At 35.7% G+C, this 19,255-nt stretch overlaps 1 protein-coding gene across 2 annotated transcripts in view; it reads left to right on the forward strand.

Annotated features, from left to right (window-relative positions):
- The window catches only part of FBXO28 (F-box protein 28), a 65,862-nt gene that overhangs the window by 27,609 nt on the left and 18,998 nt on the right, over positions 1-19,255 (forward strand). For both annotated transcript variants that reach the window (XM_044001152.1, XM_044001153.1), the window contains exon 3: positions 10,363-10,501. In XM_044001152.1, coding sequence (XP_043857087.1) covers positions 10,363-10,501 — 139 coding nt within the window. The remainder of the gene's footprint in view (positions 1-10,362; positions 10,502-19,255) is intronic.

Genomic DNA, 19,255 nt, shown 5'->3' on the forward strand with positions numbered 1-19,255 from the left:
TCACTGCCTATTTGCCTTACCCGTAAAACATTAATGTACTGATGAATTAACTTTATAGACTGCAAATCCAACTGCATTGCATAGTCCAAGCAATAGGCATTCCTTATTCACTTTGTTTTTAATTTGAAAGTTGTTAGACTTGTCTCTTTTTAGTGGTTCTGTATCTCATGGAAGTAACCCTGTAATATGCTGGGTGAGATTAGCACAATTTCATGTGAAAATAGGAGTGCCTAGAGGAATTACTATCCATAGAGAATGTCTTTTCAGTTTGGATTCTTCAAAAAACATTTTTGTGGTTCCTTCTTTTAGCCTTGCTTGATATTGATAATGATGTGGTCACTGAATAAATTTATCTCTGAGATTGTACCCTATCAATGAGTCTTCTGTGATCTTATGTCCATGGTAGACACTTTGTTGGAGAGACCCTTTAAAGTTGCTTTTTGCTCTGCTGAACAAAGATACTTTAAATGAACAACAAACACTGTCTATACCCTTCAGTCATTGTGCCTTTAAAGTTGTCTTCTGTGGCAAGTCATCTTCAATAGTGAGACAATACACTGGAAAAATGGGAAGAAACCCTGAGAGTTATATGAACTGATTTCAAGTCCCAGCTCTGCTACTAATTACTTGTGTGACCTTGAGTAAGTCACTTAACTCTGTGGACCTCAGTTTCCTCTCTGTGTAAAATTAGGGGGTTGAACTATGGTTCTCCAGGATCCATTCCATCTTCAGATCTGTGATCTTATTATCCTATGTCCTGTCTCATATTTTCCATAAAGACTATTCCTTATATGTACATAGATTATTCTCATAATGATTTTATGTAGAGGAGAAAGTAGGCATGTAGGTTGGTACTTGCTGAAGTTTTGTTTCTTCACTTCTTTTTGTTCATAATAATGCCATTCGTGATTGTTTTTTCCATTCACTTCATACCTTCCCCCTTGAGATAGCTTGAAAGTCATTCCCTCAGGACTTTCAAAATTGTCATCTCCAACACCAGTTCCTTTTGTGTATATTTGGTATGGCTGACTCACTCTTCCTGACTTCATCTTCTAAGTGCTGTATCTACCTATTCATGTAGCACATCAAGCACTGTGGTGATTGAATCTAAGTGCAGTTCCAGTGTCACCAATCATGATAAGAGGTTACTGTAAAAATGACGATGTATATTCTATTTTTAATGTATTTGTTGTCCTCCTTTTGCTTTCATCTATAAATGTACTCAGGGTGATCTGGCCTAGTTGAATTTCACCCCATGCTTTTGATAGTCTTGTTTTTCACTCTGCTTGTTGCTATTTTGTGAGGCAGTGTCACTAATCATTTTCCATTTTCCTCCACAATGTTTTGAAAATGAACTCTAAATTAGCACTACCCCTGCCTACAGCATTTCTCTTCTTGGCAGGGAAGCCAAGTATTTGCCTGCTAAACTTTTCCATAGAATCTTTGGGCCTTCTTGCTGTGGAGATTGTTTTGCATCATTCAGATTACTGTATTAAATGGTGGTAAATAGAGACTTAAACTTAATCCTTGTCTTAATTTTCAGGGTCAGAATCTGAATTAAATGCATCATATTAGACTTGTTAAAATTATATGGGGGGGAGCTGGGTGACGCATTGGATAAAGCACTGGCCCTGGGATTCCAGGAGAGCCTGAGTTCAAATCCGGCCTCAGACACTTAACACCTAGCTGTGTTACACTGGCACGTCACTCTAACCCTCACTGCCCTGCAAAAAATTATATGTATTATATTCTCCTCTTTGATCCTTTCTTTTAGTTTGTATTGATTTTGACCTTTCGCTCCAACTAATCAATTATCTAAACTACATACCAATGATTGACTCAGATAAATCCACTATCACTAACCAGTCATTTATCTGTTAAGATCTAGTTAAATTTCATTTTTTTTATGATGTGCTTTGGTGTGTTCTAGCACCTTCCAACTTTCTCTGTTGAAGAAGACATTTAGTTTGGCCTCTTTGTTTTTGAGCCAGGAACCATATTTTTCAGCACATTTTTTCACTGACCACCTTGCATAACATCATATGTGTCAAGATTCTCTTGCTTTGGTTTAGAGAATCTTGTTCGAATTTCTCCTTTTTCTTCCTTTAAGGCCATGTCTGTTTAAAAGTTGGCAGTCATCTTCGTAGTAGTCTTTTCACTTATGCTATCACAACACTGTAAGACAAGATACCCATTTGTCCCATAAATTATTTATGTTCCCTTGGGCATATGATTATTCTAATTGATTTGTCTCTTCAAGGAGAATCTGAGCATCTTTCCATTAGATATAACTTCTTTATCTCTTGGCTTCGTTTATTGGGTTGTTTGTTCAATAGTCTGTCAGTTGTTAATTGTTAGATGAAGATCTCACATTTACAGTTATGTGTATATTTATAGTCAGTTTATACACTATTCTGCCTTATCATCTTTTGCCCCCCTTTACTACTCTCTCCACTCTAAGAACTGAGGACTATTTATTTCTCTATTTTATTTTTTGTATATCCTATTGGAGCTTCTCCCTTACGTCATAACCTTTGTGAAGAATCACTGAGTTCCCTTACGCACAAAGTACAGAGGTAATTTTTTTCTAAACATTTAAAGACTAAATAATTCCTTTAATAAGTAGATTATTCATGAATATAGAGGAATATAGAATACCTTTACAAAGAAATTTAATTTACCACTGTGTTTTAAACCCAGCAAAAACAAAATTGAAAAAGAAATTGGGGAAATTTGTCTAGCAAATAAAGAGGCTCTATTACTATAAAAAGATTAGTTGGGGCTGCTAGATAGCGCAGTGGTTAGAGCACCCGGCCCTGGAGTCAGGAGTAACTGAGTTCAAATCCAGCCTCAGACACTTAACACTTACTAGCTGTGTGACCCTGGGCAAGTCACTTAACTCCAATTGCGTCACTTAAAAAAAAAAAAGATTAGTTCACAGAATATATAATATATAAAAATTAAATGTCATGTCTAAGAGTGATTTATATTGGATATGTAAGACCATTTCAATATTAGGGAAAAACCTCATAGGTTCACAGATAGAGAATTGAAAGGGCCTCAGAAGTCATGTTGTCCAAACTCTCTCATTTTACAAATCAGAAAACTGAGGCATAGATCTTATTAAGTGACTTGCTCAGTGCCACACTGGTAGGTAGTACATGGCGGGCCTAGAATTCAATACCCAAGTCTTGTGATTCCACACTAATACTCCTTCCACTATTCCATGCTACATATAATTCTACTAAATTAACAAAAAAACTCAGAAAAAATAGTATGATATGAATAGATATAAAAAATAGTCTTTGAAAAAATTCATTCATTGATAATTTTAAAAGAATAAAGTAACTTTCCTTCAACAAAACTAAAATTAATCTTGAAACAGAGACAACATGGTGATTGAACTGATTATTTCCACTAAAATCAATATAAAACAAGGGTTTCTTTGTTTCAAATAGAAGTTACCATATGATTTGACATAGTGTTGGAAATGCTAGTGATCATAACAATTAGGAAAAACAGACAGCTAAATTGTTGTACATTGGCCTAATAGAGCACTTAGAAAATCCATTGTTCTCAAAATAGAAAAGAAAAAAACAAGTTCCTCAAGGTAACATGTAAAATCAAAAATCATTTGTGCTTTTATATGCCACCATATCAGGCTAATAAAACACTGGAGTTTTTTTTAAAACCCAGTATTGCAACCTAGAACATTAAATGTTTGATATTTAACTTGACCTCTATAAAGAAACCATAAATCTTTTTAACAAAAAAAACAGTCTAAATAATTAGGGAAGCTTTCATTGTTTATAGTTGAACCAGAAAAAACAGTAAGAATGACAATATAGTCCACATTAATATACAATTGAATATTATAACATTAAATTATTAGTGGACTTCATAGAACTGTAAAAAGTTATAATTAAGTGTTCATATAAAAAAGCAATCTCTTAATGATATATTATTATGCTATACAAAATCACAATGACAAGCAATTCAGAGAAACCTAGGAAGATTTATATGCACTAATACAGAGTAAATCCAAGAGAACTTATACACAATGACACAGCCATGTAAATGAAAAGATCAATAAGAAGATCACTGAGAAAACAGAAAAACCACTGAAGATACTAAATGAAAAGTACTTCCTCCCTCATAATAGAGATGTGAGGAACTACTAGAACAGCATTTTGTATATATTGACAACTTAATTGAAATATCCCAGAAATAAAACCAAATGATATGTGTCTAATAAACCTTCAGAAAGTAGAAATCAGGAAAAAAAGATAATACATTAATAAATACAGCTGAGAAAAGGGGTTGCCAACTGTGGTAGAAGATAAATTTAGATACATTCCTCATATCATATCTTACATTCAGATCAATCCATGCAATTCTTGTCCTTTTCTCACACCCTTTACCTTAACAAATTTCATCTGGATCATGGCAACCATAGGAAAGATAGAAGAAAATGGAATATACATACACATACACATACATACATACATATATGTCTGTTATAGGAACAGATTTTTATCTATTAAAGATATAATATGTTTTGGGCAAGTTAGATGAATTTACTTAAACACGCTTCTTAATAACAGAAAACAATAAAAAGCAGATTCAGAAAATAATTTGTGGCAAATAAAACATGTAAAAGCTTAAACGTCTAAAATTTAAAAGGGAACTGATAATAATGAAGGGTACCATCCAGTAAGTAAATGGTTAAAGTATATGAACAGAAAATTTAGAAAGGAAAACTGCAAATTATAAATAATTATCTGAAAAAATGTTCACTAATAATCAAAAGAATCAATATTTTAAAAATTGAGGTACCAGGGGGCAGCTAGGTGGTGCAGTGTATAAAGTACTGGCCCTGGATACAGGAGGACCTGAGTTCAAATCCAACCTCAGACACTTGACGCTTACTAGCTGTGTGACCTTGGGCAAGTCACTTAACCCTCATTGCCCCACCAAAAAAAAAAAGACATTAAAAAAAAAAGTATAACAACTTGAAAAGATACATTGAAAAAAAATTGAGGTACCACTTCTCATCCAATTAAGTTAGCAAAGTCACTAAAAGCAGCAAAATTTAATGCTAGCAAGATGTAGAAAAAAAGTACTCTTATGAATATAGCTGGTAAAGTATTTTTTGTGTTCTTTTGGTTTGGTTTGGTTTTTGCGGGGCAGTGAGGGTTAAGTGACTTGCCCAGGGTCACACAGCTAGTAAGTGTCATGGGTCTGAGACCAGATTTGAACTCAGGATCTCCTGAATCCAGGGCTGGTACTTTATCCACTGCGCCACCTAGCTGCCCCCTGGTGAAGTATTTTTGAAGAGCAACGTGGGGGTACACCACAAGACTTAGAAAATAGTACTTTAAAAAGTATTTTTACTCACTTGCCAATTTTTTAAATTTTTATTTAATTTTATTTCCACAGCATCTCATGCAGGGGGCAGCTAGATGCACGTGGTTAAAGCACCGGCCCTGGATTCAGGAGTACCTAGGTTCAAATCCGACCTGACACTTGACACTTACTAGCTGTGTGACCCTGGGCAAGTCACTTAACCCCCATTGCCTGCAAAAAAACAAAACAAACAAAACAAAAAACACATCTCATGCATCTGTCTCATTTTCTTTTCTCAAATAGGCACTATTCTGTTTCAAACCATCATCATCTTTTGCCTGAACTACTATAATAGCCTTGCTAATTGTTAGGAAATTTTTCTTTACATTGAGCTAGAATTTACCTCTCCAAATTTCCCCCATTGCTTTTTCTTTCCTTCCTAGGTAAGTAGAAAAAGTCCAATCCTTCTTCCACATGACAAGTCAAGTCAACAAGCATTTCTTAAACACTGTGTGCTAGGCACTGTGCTAAACAAAAATCTAGACAGTCCTTGCCATCAAGAAGCTTACACTCTTTTTTTTTTCCCTTTCTTTTTTTTTTTTTTTTTTTTGGTTTTGTTGGGCAATGAGGGTTAAGTGGCTTGCCCAGGGTCACGCAGCTAGTAAGTGTGAAGTGTCTGAGGTTGGATTTGAACTCAGATCCTCCTGAATCCAGGGCCAGTGCTCTATCCACTGCGCCACCTAGCTGCCCCCGTAGCTTACACTCTTAATAGGGGAAGACAACACATAAAAAGGGACCTGACAATTCGGCACAGGGCTACTTACATGGGAGCGTGGTGGTGAAATCTGGAGAGTCAGAAGCAGAGCCAGGAGAGAAATGAAGGATGACTAGCCTCAACCCTTCTTTAAAATGGGGTTCCCGAAAGAACTTAGCAGTGGGAGATGGGGACTGCAAGGATAGTGATTTTCTAGGATGAAAAGGCCACAGGGGATGAGGAAACTTCTAAGATGAGAAGGCAGCGGGGGCATGGTAATGAAGTCCAGAATCATAAACAGAGCTGGAAGAGGATAGTGATTCAAATACTTGAAGAGTGTTCGGCCATAAGAAAATAGATACGGATACAGAGGAGTAACAGATAAGGCGTTATTGACAGTTACCCTCACTGTCTCAAATCTCTGCCCTCCCCTGTCCACCTTCCACATAACTGCGAAAGTACAGGGCTAACCATATCACATCTTCTCCTCCCACCAATAAATTTAATTCTAGTAGTTCCTTGTTACCTTTATCACAAAGCTTCTTAACTTTTTGTGTGTAATGGACCCCTTTGGCAATCAGGTGAAGCTTATTTACCCTTTCTCAGAAGAATGTTTTTAAATGCATAAAATAAAATACATAGGATTAGAAAGGAAACCAATTATATTGGAATACAGTTAGCAAAGTAGTCAAGAACCAAATCCACAAACCCAAATTAAGAATCTCTCTTCCAAAATCAAATGCAAACTTCTCTCATTGGTACCTAAAATCTTTTACAGCTGGGATCCAACCTTCCTTTTCAGCCTTAATACACATTACTTCCCTTCATGGACTCTATAGTATGGCAAAATTGGCCATTATAGTTCCTCACATAGGTCATTTCTCATCTCTGCCCTTGCACAGACTGTGTGTCCTGTGCTTTTAACGTAATCTCTCCTCACTTTGGCCTCTTAGAATCACCAGTTTCCCTCCAAACTCAGCTTAAGCACTTCCTTCTACATAAGGCATTTCCTGACTACCCCAGGTGCTAGTGCCTTCCCCCACCAAAAATTACCTTCTATTTATTTATTTTTATTTTACTTTTGTGGGGCAGTGAGGGTCATACAGCTAGTAAGTGTCAAGTGTATGAGGCCAGATTTGAACTCAGGTCTTCCTGAATCTAGGGCCAGTGTTTTATCCACTGTGCCACCTAGCTGCTCCCCCTACTATTTATTTTGTGTGTAACTTATATATTTTTATATGTGCACGTAATTACTTCTGATAAAATATAAACTCTTTAATGTATAAGACCTTTCATTTTTCTTTATATCTGTAGGGACTAACAGTGCCTGGTGCTTAATAAATGCTGTTGATTGAATAATACAATTAGCATTATTCAGGAATTAGGCACATGCCTAAAGAGGAGTTTCTAATAATTAGTAGCTTTTTAAAAATGGTACATCAATATGATTTGGATATCACAATACCACTAAGATAAATATGAAGAACAGAAAGCCATATGAAATAATACAAAACAAAAAAATTGGAACCAGTAGACTAGAAGACATGTGAGCCTCATCTATGTAGAAGGAGAAGCATACACACACACACACACATTAATAGACAATGACTGGGGCAGCTAGGTGGTGCAGTGGATAGAGCACCGGCCCTGGAGTCAAGAGGACCTGAGTTCAAATCTGGCCTCAGACACTTAACACTTACTAGCTGTGTGACCCTGGGCAAGTCACTTAACCCCAACTGCCTCACTAAAAAAAAAAAATAGACAATGACCCAGGGAATCTGAGACTTGGAAAAGGCTTCAGGGACCATCTAGTTCAACCTCTACCTGACTTTGTACAATATCCCCAAAGAATTGATGTATTCTTGAAGACTTCTACTGATAGGTAACCTATTGCTTTCTTATACTCCAAAATTCCTCCTTAAGCTGAGCTAGAATCTGCAAATATTTCCCACTGTTTCTAGTTCTTTCCCTGAAGCTAAGGAGAATAAGTTTGGCTTTTCTTCCACATGATAGTGATTCCACGTGAAATACTTGAAGACAGCTATCATGTCCCATTCTAAGAACATTGATGAGGATTCAGAGGGAGTAACTGTTAAGTTGTTATGGACATTTTATATGATGGAATTCAGTTTAAAGATGTAAACAGATACAAAGTTTTAAAACAGTGGCTTCATCTATTTTTAGTGATTAGGGTAAAAATGACCTGTGGTATCTCTCTTACACCACTGCAGATCATGACCCTTCCTCATAAGTTGCTGTAATCAGAAAATTCATGACCATTATGGACTCCCTCACTTTACCATATCTTGAAAACCAACATGCCCACTGATCCCTAGGAACCTTCATGGTTCTATCCAATGGTCATGATCTGAGTGTGAGCTGCCTTAATGGGTAGATGCCAGCTGCTATTCAGTTTGGGCATTATAGGTGCTAGATTTGGAGTCAGAGGACCTGGATTCAGATTCTGGCGCTACCATTTACTACTCTGTGACCTTACACAAATCACTTACCATCCCACATGACAAATGAAGGTGTTAGACTAGAGAGACAGTGACAGAGGTGATAGAAATCTGGCCTTGAAGCCAGGAAGACAACTGAGATGCTTTTGAACTCCAAACCTATGATCTTGTGATCATGCTATTGACAAACCTAATGATGCACCTCTCTGAATTTAGCAAGATTGGTTCTCAGATGAATGGGTCACAAAGCTCATATATATCAGGTATGGGACCCGAGTACAAATCCCTTAATCTCTCAGTGCTTTAGGTAGCTCTCTAAGACTATATGTTGCAAAGAAGGCCTGAATTAGTAGGAATTTCCTCACTGGAGAGTTCCCTATATTAGGTGAAATCACCGGTCCAGCTCCATCTTTATCTCTAGACTAGATGACAACTAAGGTCCCTTCCAACTCCAGATCTCTGATCCCTTGATCTGATCCCTTAGCTGCCCTGGAATAAGCCTCTCTGAATTTAGCTAGATTGATGCCCAAATGGTAGACATGAAGTCTGTACCAAGGTCATATTCAAAACTAGAGTCTTAGGTAGGAACTTTGAGAACTCAGCACCACCTCCATTCTAGTATGAGGCATTAAAGGAGGAGTTTAGTGGAAGAGAGGGAACACAATTCTTTTTTTAGTTGTGGGGGTTTTTTTCTCTTCAAATCAATCAATATGCATTTATTAATTACCTTCTTAGGGGCTGAGGATACAAAGACAAAAGTGAAAACATTTGTTTTAAGGAATTTTACAACCTAGCCAGGAAAACAATATGTACATATATAAGTATATACAAAAGAGATTCAAGACGATTGGAACTAAGGTTGTGGGGAAGCATTAGCAGCTTCAAGGATCAAGGAAAGGTCTTGGATTTTGAGAGAGAAGTGTGAGGTGGGTAGGGCGAATAGCCTTTTCAAAGACATGTAATTGGGAGGGAGCATTCCATGTGTGATAGACTAGTTTAACTAGACTGGAAAGGTAGGTTGAGCACATTTGGTGAAGAAATGTAAATGACAGAGTTTATATTTAATCTGGAGGTAATAAGGAATCACTGGAATTTATTGAGTAAAAAGGTAATAGGGTCAGATTTTAGGAAAATCAGTTTGGCAGCCATGGGAAGGATGGGTTGGAAAGAGATGAAACTCACCCAGAGATACCAATTAGGAGGCTATTGCAAGAGTCCAGACAAAAGTCAGGCCTAAACTGAGGTGGTAGTTATTTGGGTGCAGGGAAGGGAACAACAAGGGATAGAAACAAAATTTAGCAATTGAATGTATGAGAGTGAGGAATCAAGGATGATATCAATGTAACCATTTAGCAATGAATACTAGCACATATGATATCTGGATGTAGTGAAATTTATTATTGATTTTTTTTTTAAAGTGAGGACCTGTGATTTGACAAGTGTAGGCACTCTGATGAGGAAACTCCCTCTACTAAAGCAGATTGTACTATAGCTTATGGTCTTAGAAATGCTTGGACTAATGAGATACACGGTGGTTTGTCCAGTGACACACAGCTTATATATGTCAGTCAAGACTGGAATTTAGGCCTTCCTGAATCTGAGGCCATCTCTCTAACTGCTAGGCCAGCCTGCATCTCTGCATTAACCATTTATTTATAGTAACACATTAACTATGACCTAATCATAATTTAAATCATTCTTTAAATAATATGGCATATAGTAGTAAGGTTGTTTCACTAAAGCACTTAGGCTGCTTGAAATTTTAGTCTATAGTGCTATTGATGGTTGCCTTTTCTATTATAGGAGAGAGTCAGAAAGGAGAAATCATTCATTAGCTCGTCATGCGGACATCCTTGCTGCTGTAGAAACAAGGCTCTCACTGTTGAATATGACTTTCATGAAGTATGTGGATTCCAATCTCTGTTGCTTCATTCCAGGAAAGGTAAAATAATGGCTTACCCTAGAACTGGGAGACTTAAGTACTGCCAAATGGTGGATCCTGTTTTTGTAAAACTGTTTTGACAAAATTTAGGATTTTACCATTTTCATCAGAAATGTCCTCTGTCACTCAACAAATTTCTGTTAATTGGTTTGGTATACACACACACACACACACACACACACACACACACACGTCACTGAGTATGTCATCCTTCAACCAGCCAAAGTCTTAAGGATGTCCCTAAGTTTATTACTGTTCCTATCAATAGAACTTGTGTTTTTCATATTGTAGTATAAGGAAAAGTGTTTCAGAAAGACACACTATAGAGTTCCAAACCTGGAGTTGTGGGGGGGGAAATGCCTTATTAAGACACATTTAAAACTAAGTCCAGCTGATATTTAACATAGAAACAGGCACACTATGCCTCTTTCATTAATATATTTTTTAAACATCCCAGGAGTCATTGTTGTATGTATGCCTCAATTGTCCCACTTAAAACAAATAAGAATATTTGTAAAGCACTTAGCATTGTTCCTGGCACATAGTAGGAGTATATAAATGTTGGTTGCTGGGGTTATTATTATCATCATTACTTTGTGACTTCAAGTCTATATGATCTAAAGTCAGGTAGACATTGGGATATGAAGTTGAAGTTTATTTTGCTGCTTATTAGAATTTTTGCAAAAAGCTTTCATAAGAAAAAAAGGTTGAAACTAGCAGTTGGGGGCAGCTAGGTGGTGCAGTGGATAAAGCACCAGCCTTGGATTCAGGAGGACCTGAGTTCAAATTCAACCTCAGACACTTGACACTTGCTAGCTGTGTGATTCTAGGCAAGTCACTTAACCCCCCATTTCCCCACAAAAAAAAGAAAGTAAGAAAAAGAAACTAGCAGTTGATGAGGTTTAGGGATTATATAAATGTGAATTGTCTCTGCCACCCTTTCTCTCATATGACCCATAGATAAGTGACAATACAATTTGTCAAATTCCGCTCAGATATTTACTTTCTGTTTGATCCCATGTGATTTGCCCAAAGTCAAACAGATGGTAGGTAACAGGCAGCTACTTGAACCAGGACCTTCGATTTGAAATCCAGTATTCATGCCATTTTATTATGATGCTCAACAGTAAAACCTATAGCCTCAAGTGCTTATATACAAATGCACTAAGTATATATGAGAAAGTTGACTCTAGTGACTGAGGTAAATTGAACCTTTTACATAGCTATTAAAATTGATGGGGGGAAAATTGATGGGATTGGGGGGCATCTAGGTGGTGCAGTGGATAAAGCACTGGCCTTGGATTCAGGAGTACCTGAGTTCAAATCCAGTCTCAGACATTTGACACTTAACTAGCTGTGTGACCCTGGGCAAGTCACTTAACCCTCATTGCCCTGCAAAAATTAAAAACAAACAAAAAAACACAAAAATATTGATGGGATGGGTTTGGATGATGGGTAGGATGATGACTAGAATACAGCTCTAGTAGGTAATATCTTATTCAAAAGAAATAGAATAGATAAAATGGAATGAATGGAAGGAACAAAAAAGCATTGTGTAGTGTGTATATATATATATATATTTAAATGAGAAAACCTAGAGTTGGGTGAAAATGGGAAGGAGAAGCATGGTGACAGGCATTTTGGTTAGCATTAATGGAGAAAGGAGAAAAAGACACCAGGGAAAATGTGTAATTGAAGCAACAGCCAAAACAATGCAAGAAAACCCAAAAGAGGGGTCAGCTAGGTGGCGCAGTGGATAAAGCACCAGCCCTGGATTCAGGAGGACCTGAGTTCAAATCTGGCCTCAGACACTTGACACTTCCTAGCTGTGTGACCCTGGGCAAGTCACTTAACCCTCAATGCCCTGCAAAAAACCAAACAAACAAACAAACAAACAAAAAAAAGATAAGCTCGACTAGATAATAAACATCCACTGTCTGAAAATTAAAGAATCAGATTCATTTTTTAAAGCCCCAAGAAAAGTAGTTAGGAAGACTTCATTACAACCAAATACATTTTTCTGAGGCAATATCGAAGAAAATGTTAAAAAAAAAAAATGCAAAAGAGCCTAAAAGACATTGAAACTTTAGGGAAGGCAGCAAAGAACAAAATAATTGTAAAAAAGAAAACCCCAATAGGGGCAGCTAGGTGGCGCAGTGGATAAAGCACCGGCCCTGGATTCAGGAGTACCTGAGTTCAAATTCGGCCTCAGACGCTTGACCATTTACTAGCTGTGTGACCCTGGGCAAGTCACTTAACCCCCATTGCCCAGCAAAAAAAAAAAAAATCAGTACTAAGAAAACCCGAAGATAATGTAAGTATGTTGGAAGAATGAGCTCATTTGAGTGTAGTAAAAAAAATATTTAGGAAAAAATACATAAAGTCACAGATCTATAAGATGAAATTTCAGAATTATCAGTATATTCTGAACACAGCAAAAAAAAGAAAATTAATCTGGACATTTTATTTCAAGAAATTTTCAAGTAATATATATTTCAAGCAATATATTTATTTCTCAAATAAATATACATATTTTTCAAATAAATACATTTTAAGGAATTATTCAAGAAAACCTTCCAGAGCTATTAAGAACACATAACACTCAAAATAGAAAGAATTCACAAAAGTCCTCCAAGGAGAAAAAATTGAACTCATCTAGACCCATCATTGTCAAATGGCCCATAGATATTGTTAATTCAGCATGTCCAAAACTGAAGTACTTCCTTCTTCCTCCCCACCTCCACCCTAACCCGTACCCCAACTTCCTTATTACTTTCTAGGGTACCACTACCATTCTCCCAGTCACCCAGGCTTATAATCAAAATGCCATCTTCAACTTCTTACTCTCTCTCATCTCTCATGTCAAATCATGTTCATACTACTTTGTGTGTGTGTGTGTGTGTGTGTGTGTGTGTGTGTGTGTGTGGTAATTGGGGTTAAGTGACGTGCCTAGGGTCACACAGCTAGTAATTGTTAAGTGTCTGAGACCGGATTTGAACTCAGGTCCTCCTGACTCCAGGGCCGGTGCTCTATCCACTGTGCCATCTAGCTGCCCCCATACTACTTGCAAAACCTGTCTTGTATATGTCACCTTCTCCTCTGACACTGCCTCTGGTTGGCTCTTGAAGTCCTCATAACCTTGCCCCTTCATGCTTTTCCAGTATTCTTACACTATTTCCTACCATGCACTTTCCAATCCAGTGATATGGGCCTCCTTCCTGTTCCTCCCATAAGACACTCTGTCTCACAACTCTGTGCATTTTCACAGACTATTCTCCATGCCTAGAATTTCTCCCTCCTCATCTTCACCTCCTGGCTTTCCTGGGTTCCTTCAAGTCTCCACTAAAATCCAACTTCCTACAGCAGTCCTTTCCTGGTCCCTTCTAATACTACTGAGATTACCTTTAATTTGTCATGCACGTATCTTTTATGTACATAGTTCTTTGCATGTTTTCTCCCCATTAGAATATGAACTCCATGAGAACAGAGATTTTTTTATACCTTTTTTTTTTTTTTGGTATTCCTAGGAATAAACACAGCACATAAAACAGAGTAAGCGCTTAATAAATATTTATTGACTTGAACAAATAAAAAGTCCTTAGAACTTCTAGGAAGAAGTATCAAATTAATTTTATACCATCAAGTACCATTCAGTATCACCAGAGTTTTCCACATCTTTCAAAAACAGAAGAAGCTAAAGAAACTGGGATATGACATAATTTAACAAAGCAATGTTTCAGTTACATACACAGTTGTGAAATTAAGTTATATTATTTTCTACTAAGCATAGCAAAAAATAGAAAAGTAAAATCTAATATTTGTAACATTAAACGTAACCTGTTTCACTGTTAATAAAAAAATTTAGATATTTCAGTTGAAATGCTTGTCATGTAATAGTCAACTAAAAAATGGCTGTAGTAGTGGATGATATTCAATAAAGTTGAATTAAACCAAACTGCATTGAGAAATAGGAGTATTTAATATCCTAAAAAAGAACAATTATTATTATTTTTCTATTTTAAGTTTATATATACCAAGTTAAATTCATAAAATATCTTACACTTTTATAAGACCTTTAGTAGCAATGTCAACACCTAATTGGTTCTCCTTACACACACACTGCTAGTGCCCCCCCTCTGAAATTACCTCTCATTTACATATACCTTTTATGAACATAATTCTTTGCATGTTACCTTCCATGAGAATATGATCTCCTTGAAGGCAGGTTTTATGTTTTTACCTTTCTTTGGCTCCCCATGATTTCATACAGTACCTGGAACATCATAAGTTGTTAATAAATGCTTGTTGAATGATGAAATTTGTTTTGCTTGACTGACTATGCATATTTGTAACAAGAGTTTTGGTTTTCTTTTTTTCAGTGGGAGCTGGGATTAGGGGGGAAAATACAGATTTTTGTTCATTAAAAAAATAATTTAAAGAATAAATGTTTGTTTTTCACTGACCATTGTCAAAATATAATAATCAAGCAAAAGGATACAATTACAGATAGGTATAGTTATGCAAAACATTTCCAGATTAGCCATGTTCTCCCCACACCCTAAAAAAAAAGGCAAGAAAAAAAATATGCTTTCATTCTGCACTCTGAATCCTATTATCTCTGTCTGGAGGTGGATGGCATGTTTCATCATGAGTTCTTTGGAATTATGGTGGGTCATTGTGTTGATAAGTTACTAAGTCATTCAAAGTTAATTATTTTTACAATATTGCTGTTACTGTATAAATTGTTCTCCTGGTTTTGCATACTTCACTTTGCATTAGTTCATACAGGTCTTTCCAGGTTTTTCTAAAACTATCCCCTTTATCATTTCTTATAACATAGTATTATTCTGTTACCTTCATATACTATAATTTGTTCAGCCATTCCCCGATTTATGGGTATCCCCTCAGTTTCTGATTATTTGTGAAGAGCTGCTATATATATTTTTATATGGGTCATTTTCTTCTTTCTTTGATCTATTTGGGATAAAAACCTTATAGCAATATCACTGGATAAAGGGTAAGTACAATTTAATAGCTTTTACAGCACAGTTCCAAATTGTTTTCCAGAATGTTAGACTATTTCACAATTCCACCAACAGTTCATTAGTGTACCTATTTTCTCACATCCTTAACAGCATTTGTCCTTTTCCTTTTTTGTCATATTATCCAATCTGATGGGTATAAAGTGGTACCTCAGAATTGTTTTAATTTACATTTCTCATATTATTAGTGACTGAGAGCATTTTTTCATATGGCTATTAATAGCTTCCATTTCTTCCTCTGAATTGCTTTTCATATCCTTTGACAGTTCATCAATTAGGAAATGGCTTTCAATGTAAATTAGATGCAGTTCTTTATATGTTTTAGAAATGAGACCTTTATCAGAGAAATGCTGCAAAGATTTTTCCCAGTTTCCTGCTTGTCTTCTCCTCTTAGCTACATTGATGTTGTTTGTGCAGAAACTTAAATTTTATGTAATCAAAATTATCCATTTCATTTCCTGTGAACTTCTCTTTCTTTTTTCATCAACTCTTCCCCCATCCATAAATTTTATAGGATATTTCTTCCATTTTTTATTAAATTGCATATTTATGTATATGCATATATATAAAACATATATATCACCCTTTATGTCTAAATCATGTACCCATTTTGAGTTTATCTTGCTATATGTTATAAGATATTGGTCTGTGCCTACATTTTGTCAGACTGCTTCCCATTTTTCCTAGCAGTTTTTTTAGTGAGTTCTTGCCCCAGTAGATAGGATCTTTAGATTTATCAAATTTATCAGATTCTACATAGTGTATTTCTAATCAATTCCACTGATCAAATTCTTATTTCTTACCCAATACCAAATTGTTTTGATGATTATAGACCAATAATAATTTAAATTTTCTCTCCTCAATCTGTTTTCTGCTGGTTTTTGTTGGCAATATACAGAAATGTTGATGATTTGTGTGGGTTTATTCTATATCCTGTAACTTTACCAATATTCTAAATTAATTAGTGTTTTAGTTGTCTCTCAAAATACACCATCATATCATCTCCAAAGAGTGAGTTTTATTTCTTTATGCTTATTAATATTTTTATTTTATTGTATTGCAATAGCTACCATTTCTTATATTATATTGAATAGTATTGGTGATAATGGACATCCTTGCTTTACCCCCAGTCTTATAGGAAAAGATTCTAGATTATTCTAGTACTACTTACTATTTTATTCTCTTTTTTTTTCTTTTTTTGGGCAGGGCAGTGAGGGTTAAGTGACTTGCCCAGGGTCACACAGCTAGTACGTGTCAAGTGTCTCAAGCTGGATTTGAACTCAGGTCCTCCTGAATCCAGGGCTGGTGCTTTATCCACTGTGCTACCTAGCTGCCCCCTGCTACTACTTACTATTTTAAAGAAAGCTCCATTTATTCCACTAGTGTTTTCTTTTCTTTTCTTTTTCTTTCTTTCTTTTTTTTTTTTTGTGGGGCAGTGGGGATTAAGTGACTTGCCCAGGGTCACACAGCTAGTGTCAAGAGTCTGATGTCGGATTTGAACACAGGTCCTCCTGAATCCAAGGATGGTGCTTTATCCACTGTGCCACCTAACTGCCCCCTAGTGTTTTCTAATGTTAACAGAAATGGGTATTGTATTTTGTCAAAAAAAAAACCTTTTCTGTATCTATAGAAATAATTGTATGGTTTTTGTTGTTAATATGGTCAATTGTGCTTATAGTTTAACAAATATTAAACTAGCCCTGCATTCCTTGCATAAATTCACCCTGGTCATAATATATTATTTTTGTCATCTACTGCTATAATTTCCTTGCTAGTGTTTTATTTAAAATTTTTGCATCAGTATTTATTAGGGAAATCAGTCTGTTTTGACTATCCCAGGTTTAGGTGTCAAGACTGTATCTGTGTCAAAGAAGGAATTTGGTAGGATTCATTCTTTACCTATTTCTTCAAACAGTTTATATAATATTGGAATTAATCGTTCATTAAATGCTTGGTAGAATTTGCTTGTATATCCATCTGGTCCCAGAGTCCTTTCTTATGGAGTTTATTTATGGCTTATTGAATTCTTTTTTTCTAAGATAGGGTTTTTTAAGTATTCTGTTTCCTCTTTTATTAGTCCCTGGACAATTTACATTTTTGTAAACATTTATCCATTTCATTAAGATTATCAGTTTTATTGACATATAGTTGGGCAAAATAGCTCCTAATAATGGCTTTTATTTCCTCTTCATTGGTTGTGAATTCACTTTTTTCATTTTAAATTGGGTAAGACAAATTTTTGTATCCAACTCTGTGTATATGTGTATTCTCTACTCCTTGAATCAGTTCAACACCTATGCCCTCCCCATTGTGTAACCTCTTCCTTGCATATCCCAATTATGTGAAATAATTTTCTCCATTTTTCCTTTCCCTTCTCCCCTCTTCCAGTGCATCTCTCTTTATCACCCTTCTATTCTTTTGAGATCATCTAAACAGAATCACACCCAGGCTCTTTGTTTAGTTAGGGAGGGATCCCTCTATGATCCCTGGTGATGATAAAGTTCTGAGAGAATACATGTATCATCTCCCCCTATAATAATGAAAACACTTTCACCTTTTTTTGTCCTATGATTTGTCACTCATATTTGCCTTTTTATGCTTCTCTTAAGTGTTATCTTTGAATGTCAAATTTTCTATTCAGCTCTAGTCTTTTTATCAGGAATGCTTGGAAGTTCTATATTTCATTAAATGTCCATTTTTACCCCCGTAGGTTTATATTCAGTTTTGCTAGGTAGCTTATTCTTGGTTGTAATCCTAGATCTGTTGCCTTCTGGAATATCATATCCTTTATAGTGGTGGCTCCTAAATATTGTGTGACCCTGACTATGGATCCATTATTATTGAATTCTTTCTTTCTGGCTAGTTGTAATATTTTCTCCTTGACTTGGGAGTTTGGGATTTGGGCAAAAATATTCCTAGGAGTTTTCATTTTTGAGGTCTCTTTTAAGTGGTGACCAGTGAATTCTTTCACTTTCTGTATTACCCTCTGGTTCTAAGATATCTGGGCAGCTTTCCTTTGTAATGTCATGAAATATGTGTAGACTCTTTTTTTCATGGCTTTCAACTAGACCAATAATAATTCTTAAATTTTCTCTCCTCAATCTGTTTTCTGAGTCAGTTATTTTTCCTATCAGATATTTCATATTTTCTTTTAATTTTTTCAGTCTTTTGACTTTGTTTTATTATTTGTTGATGTCTTATGGATTCCTTATCTTCCATTTAACAAATTTTAATTTTTAAGGAATTACTTTTTTTAATGAGGTTTTGTACATTTTTTAAGCTATTATCTTTATATAAGTTTCTTGTATAATTCTCATTACTTTTCTTGTTTTTTTTCCCTCTGTCACTCTTATATGGTTTAAATAATTTTTTAACTCCTTTTAATTTCTTTTTTAAGCACTTTAACTCTTCAAGGAATTTTCAATGGGCATGTGTTCAATCTGCATTTTTCTTTGAGGCTTTGCTTGTAAGTGTTTTTAAGTCTTCTATTTGAGTCTTGAGCTTCCCTGTCACCATAGTATCTCTTTATAGTTGGGTACTTTTTTGTTTGTTTGCTATTCTTCCAGCCTCCTTCTTGACTTTGGACTTTATGTTAGTATTGGACTCTGCTCACTTCTGGGGAGATATCTGGCCTAATTTTCTGCTGCTTTTACAACTCACTTTGGGAGCATTCAAGTTTTCAATGTTTCCGTAGTGGTATAATCTAGGGAGA

This window comes from Dromiciops gliroides, chromosome 4 (genome assembly GCF_019393635.1).
Source record: "Dromiciops gliroides isolate mDroGli1 chromosome 4, mDroGli1.pri, whole genome shotgun sequence".
Lineage (NCBI taxonomy): Eukaryota > Metazoa > Chordata > Mammalia > Microbiotheria > Microbiotheriidae > Dromiciops > Dromiciops gliroides.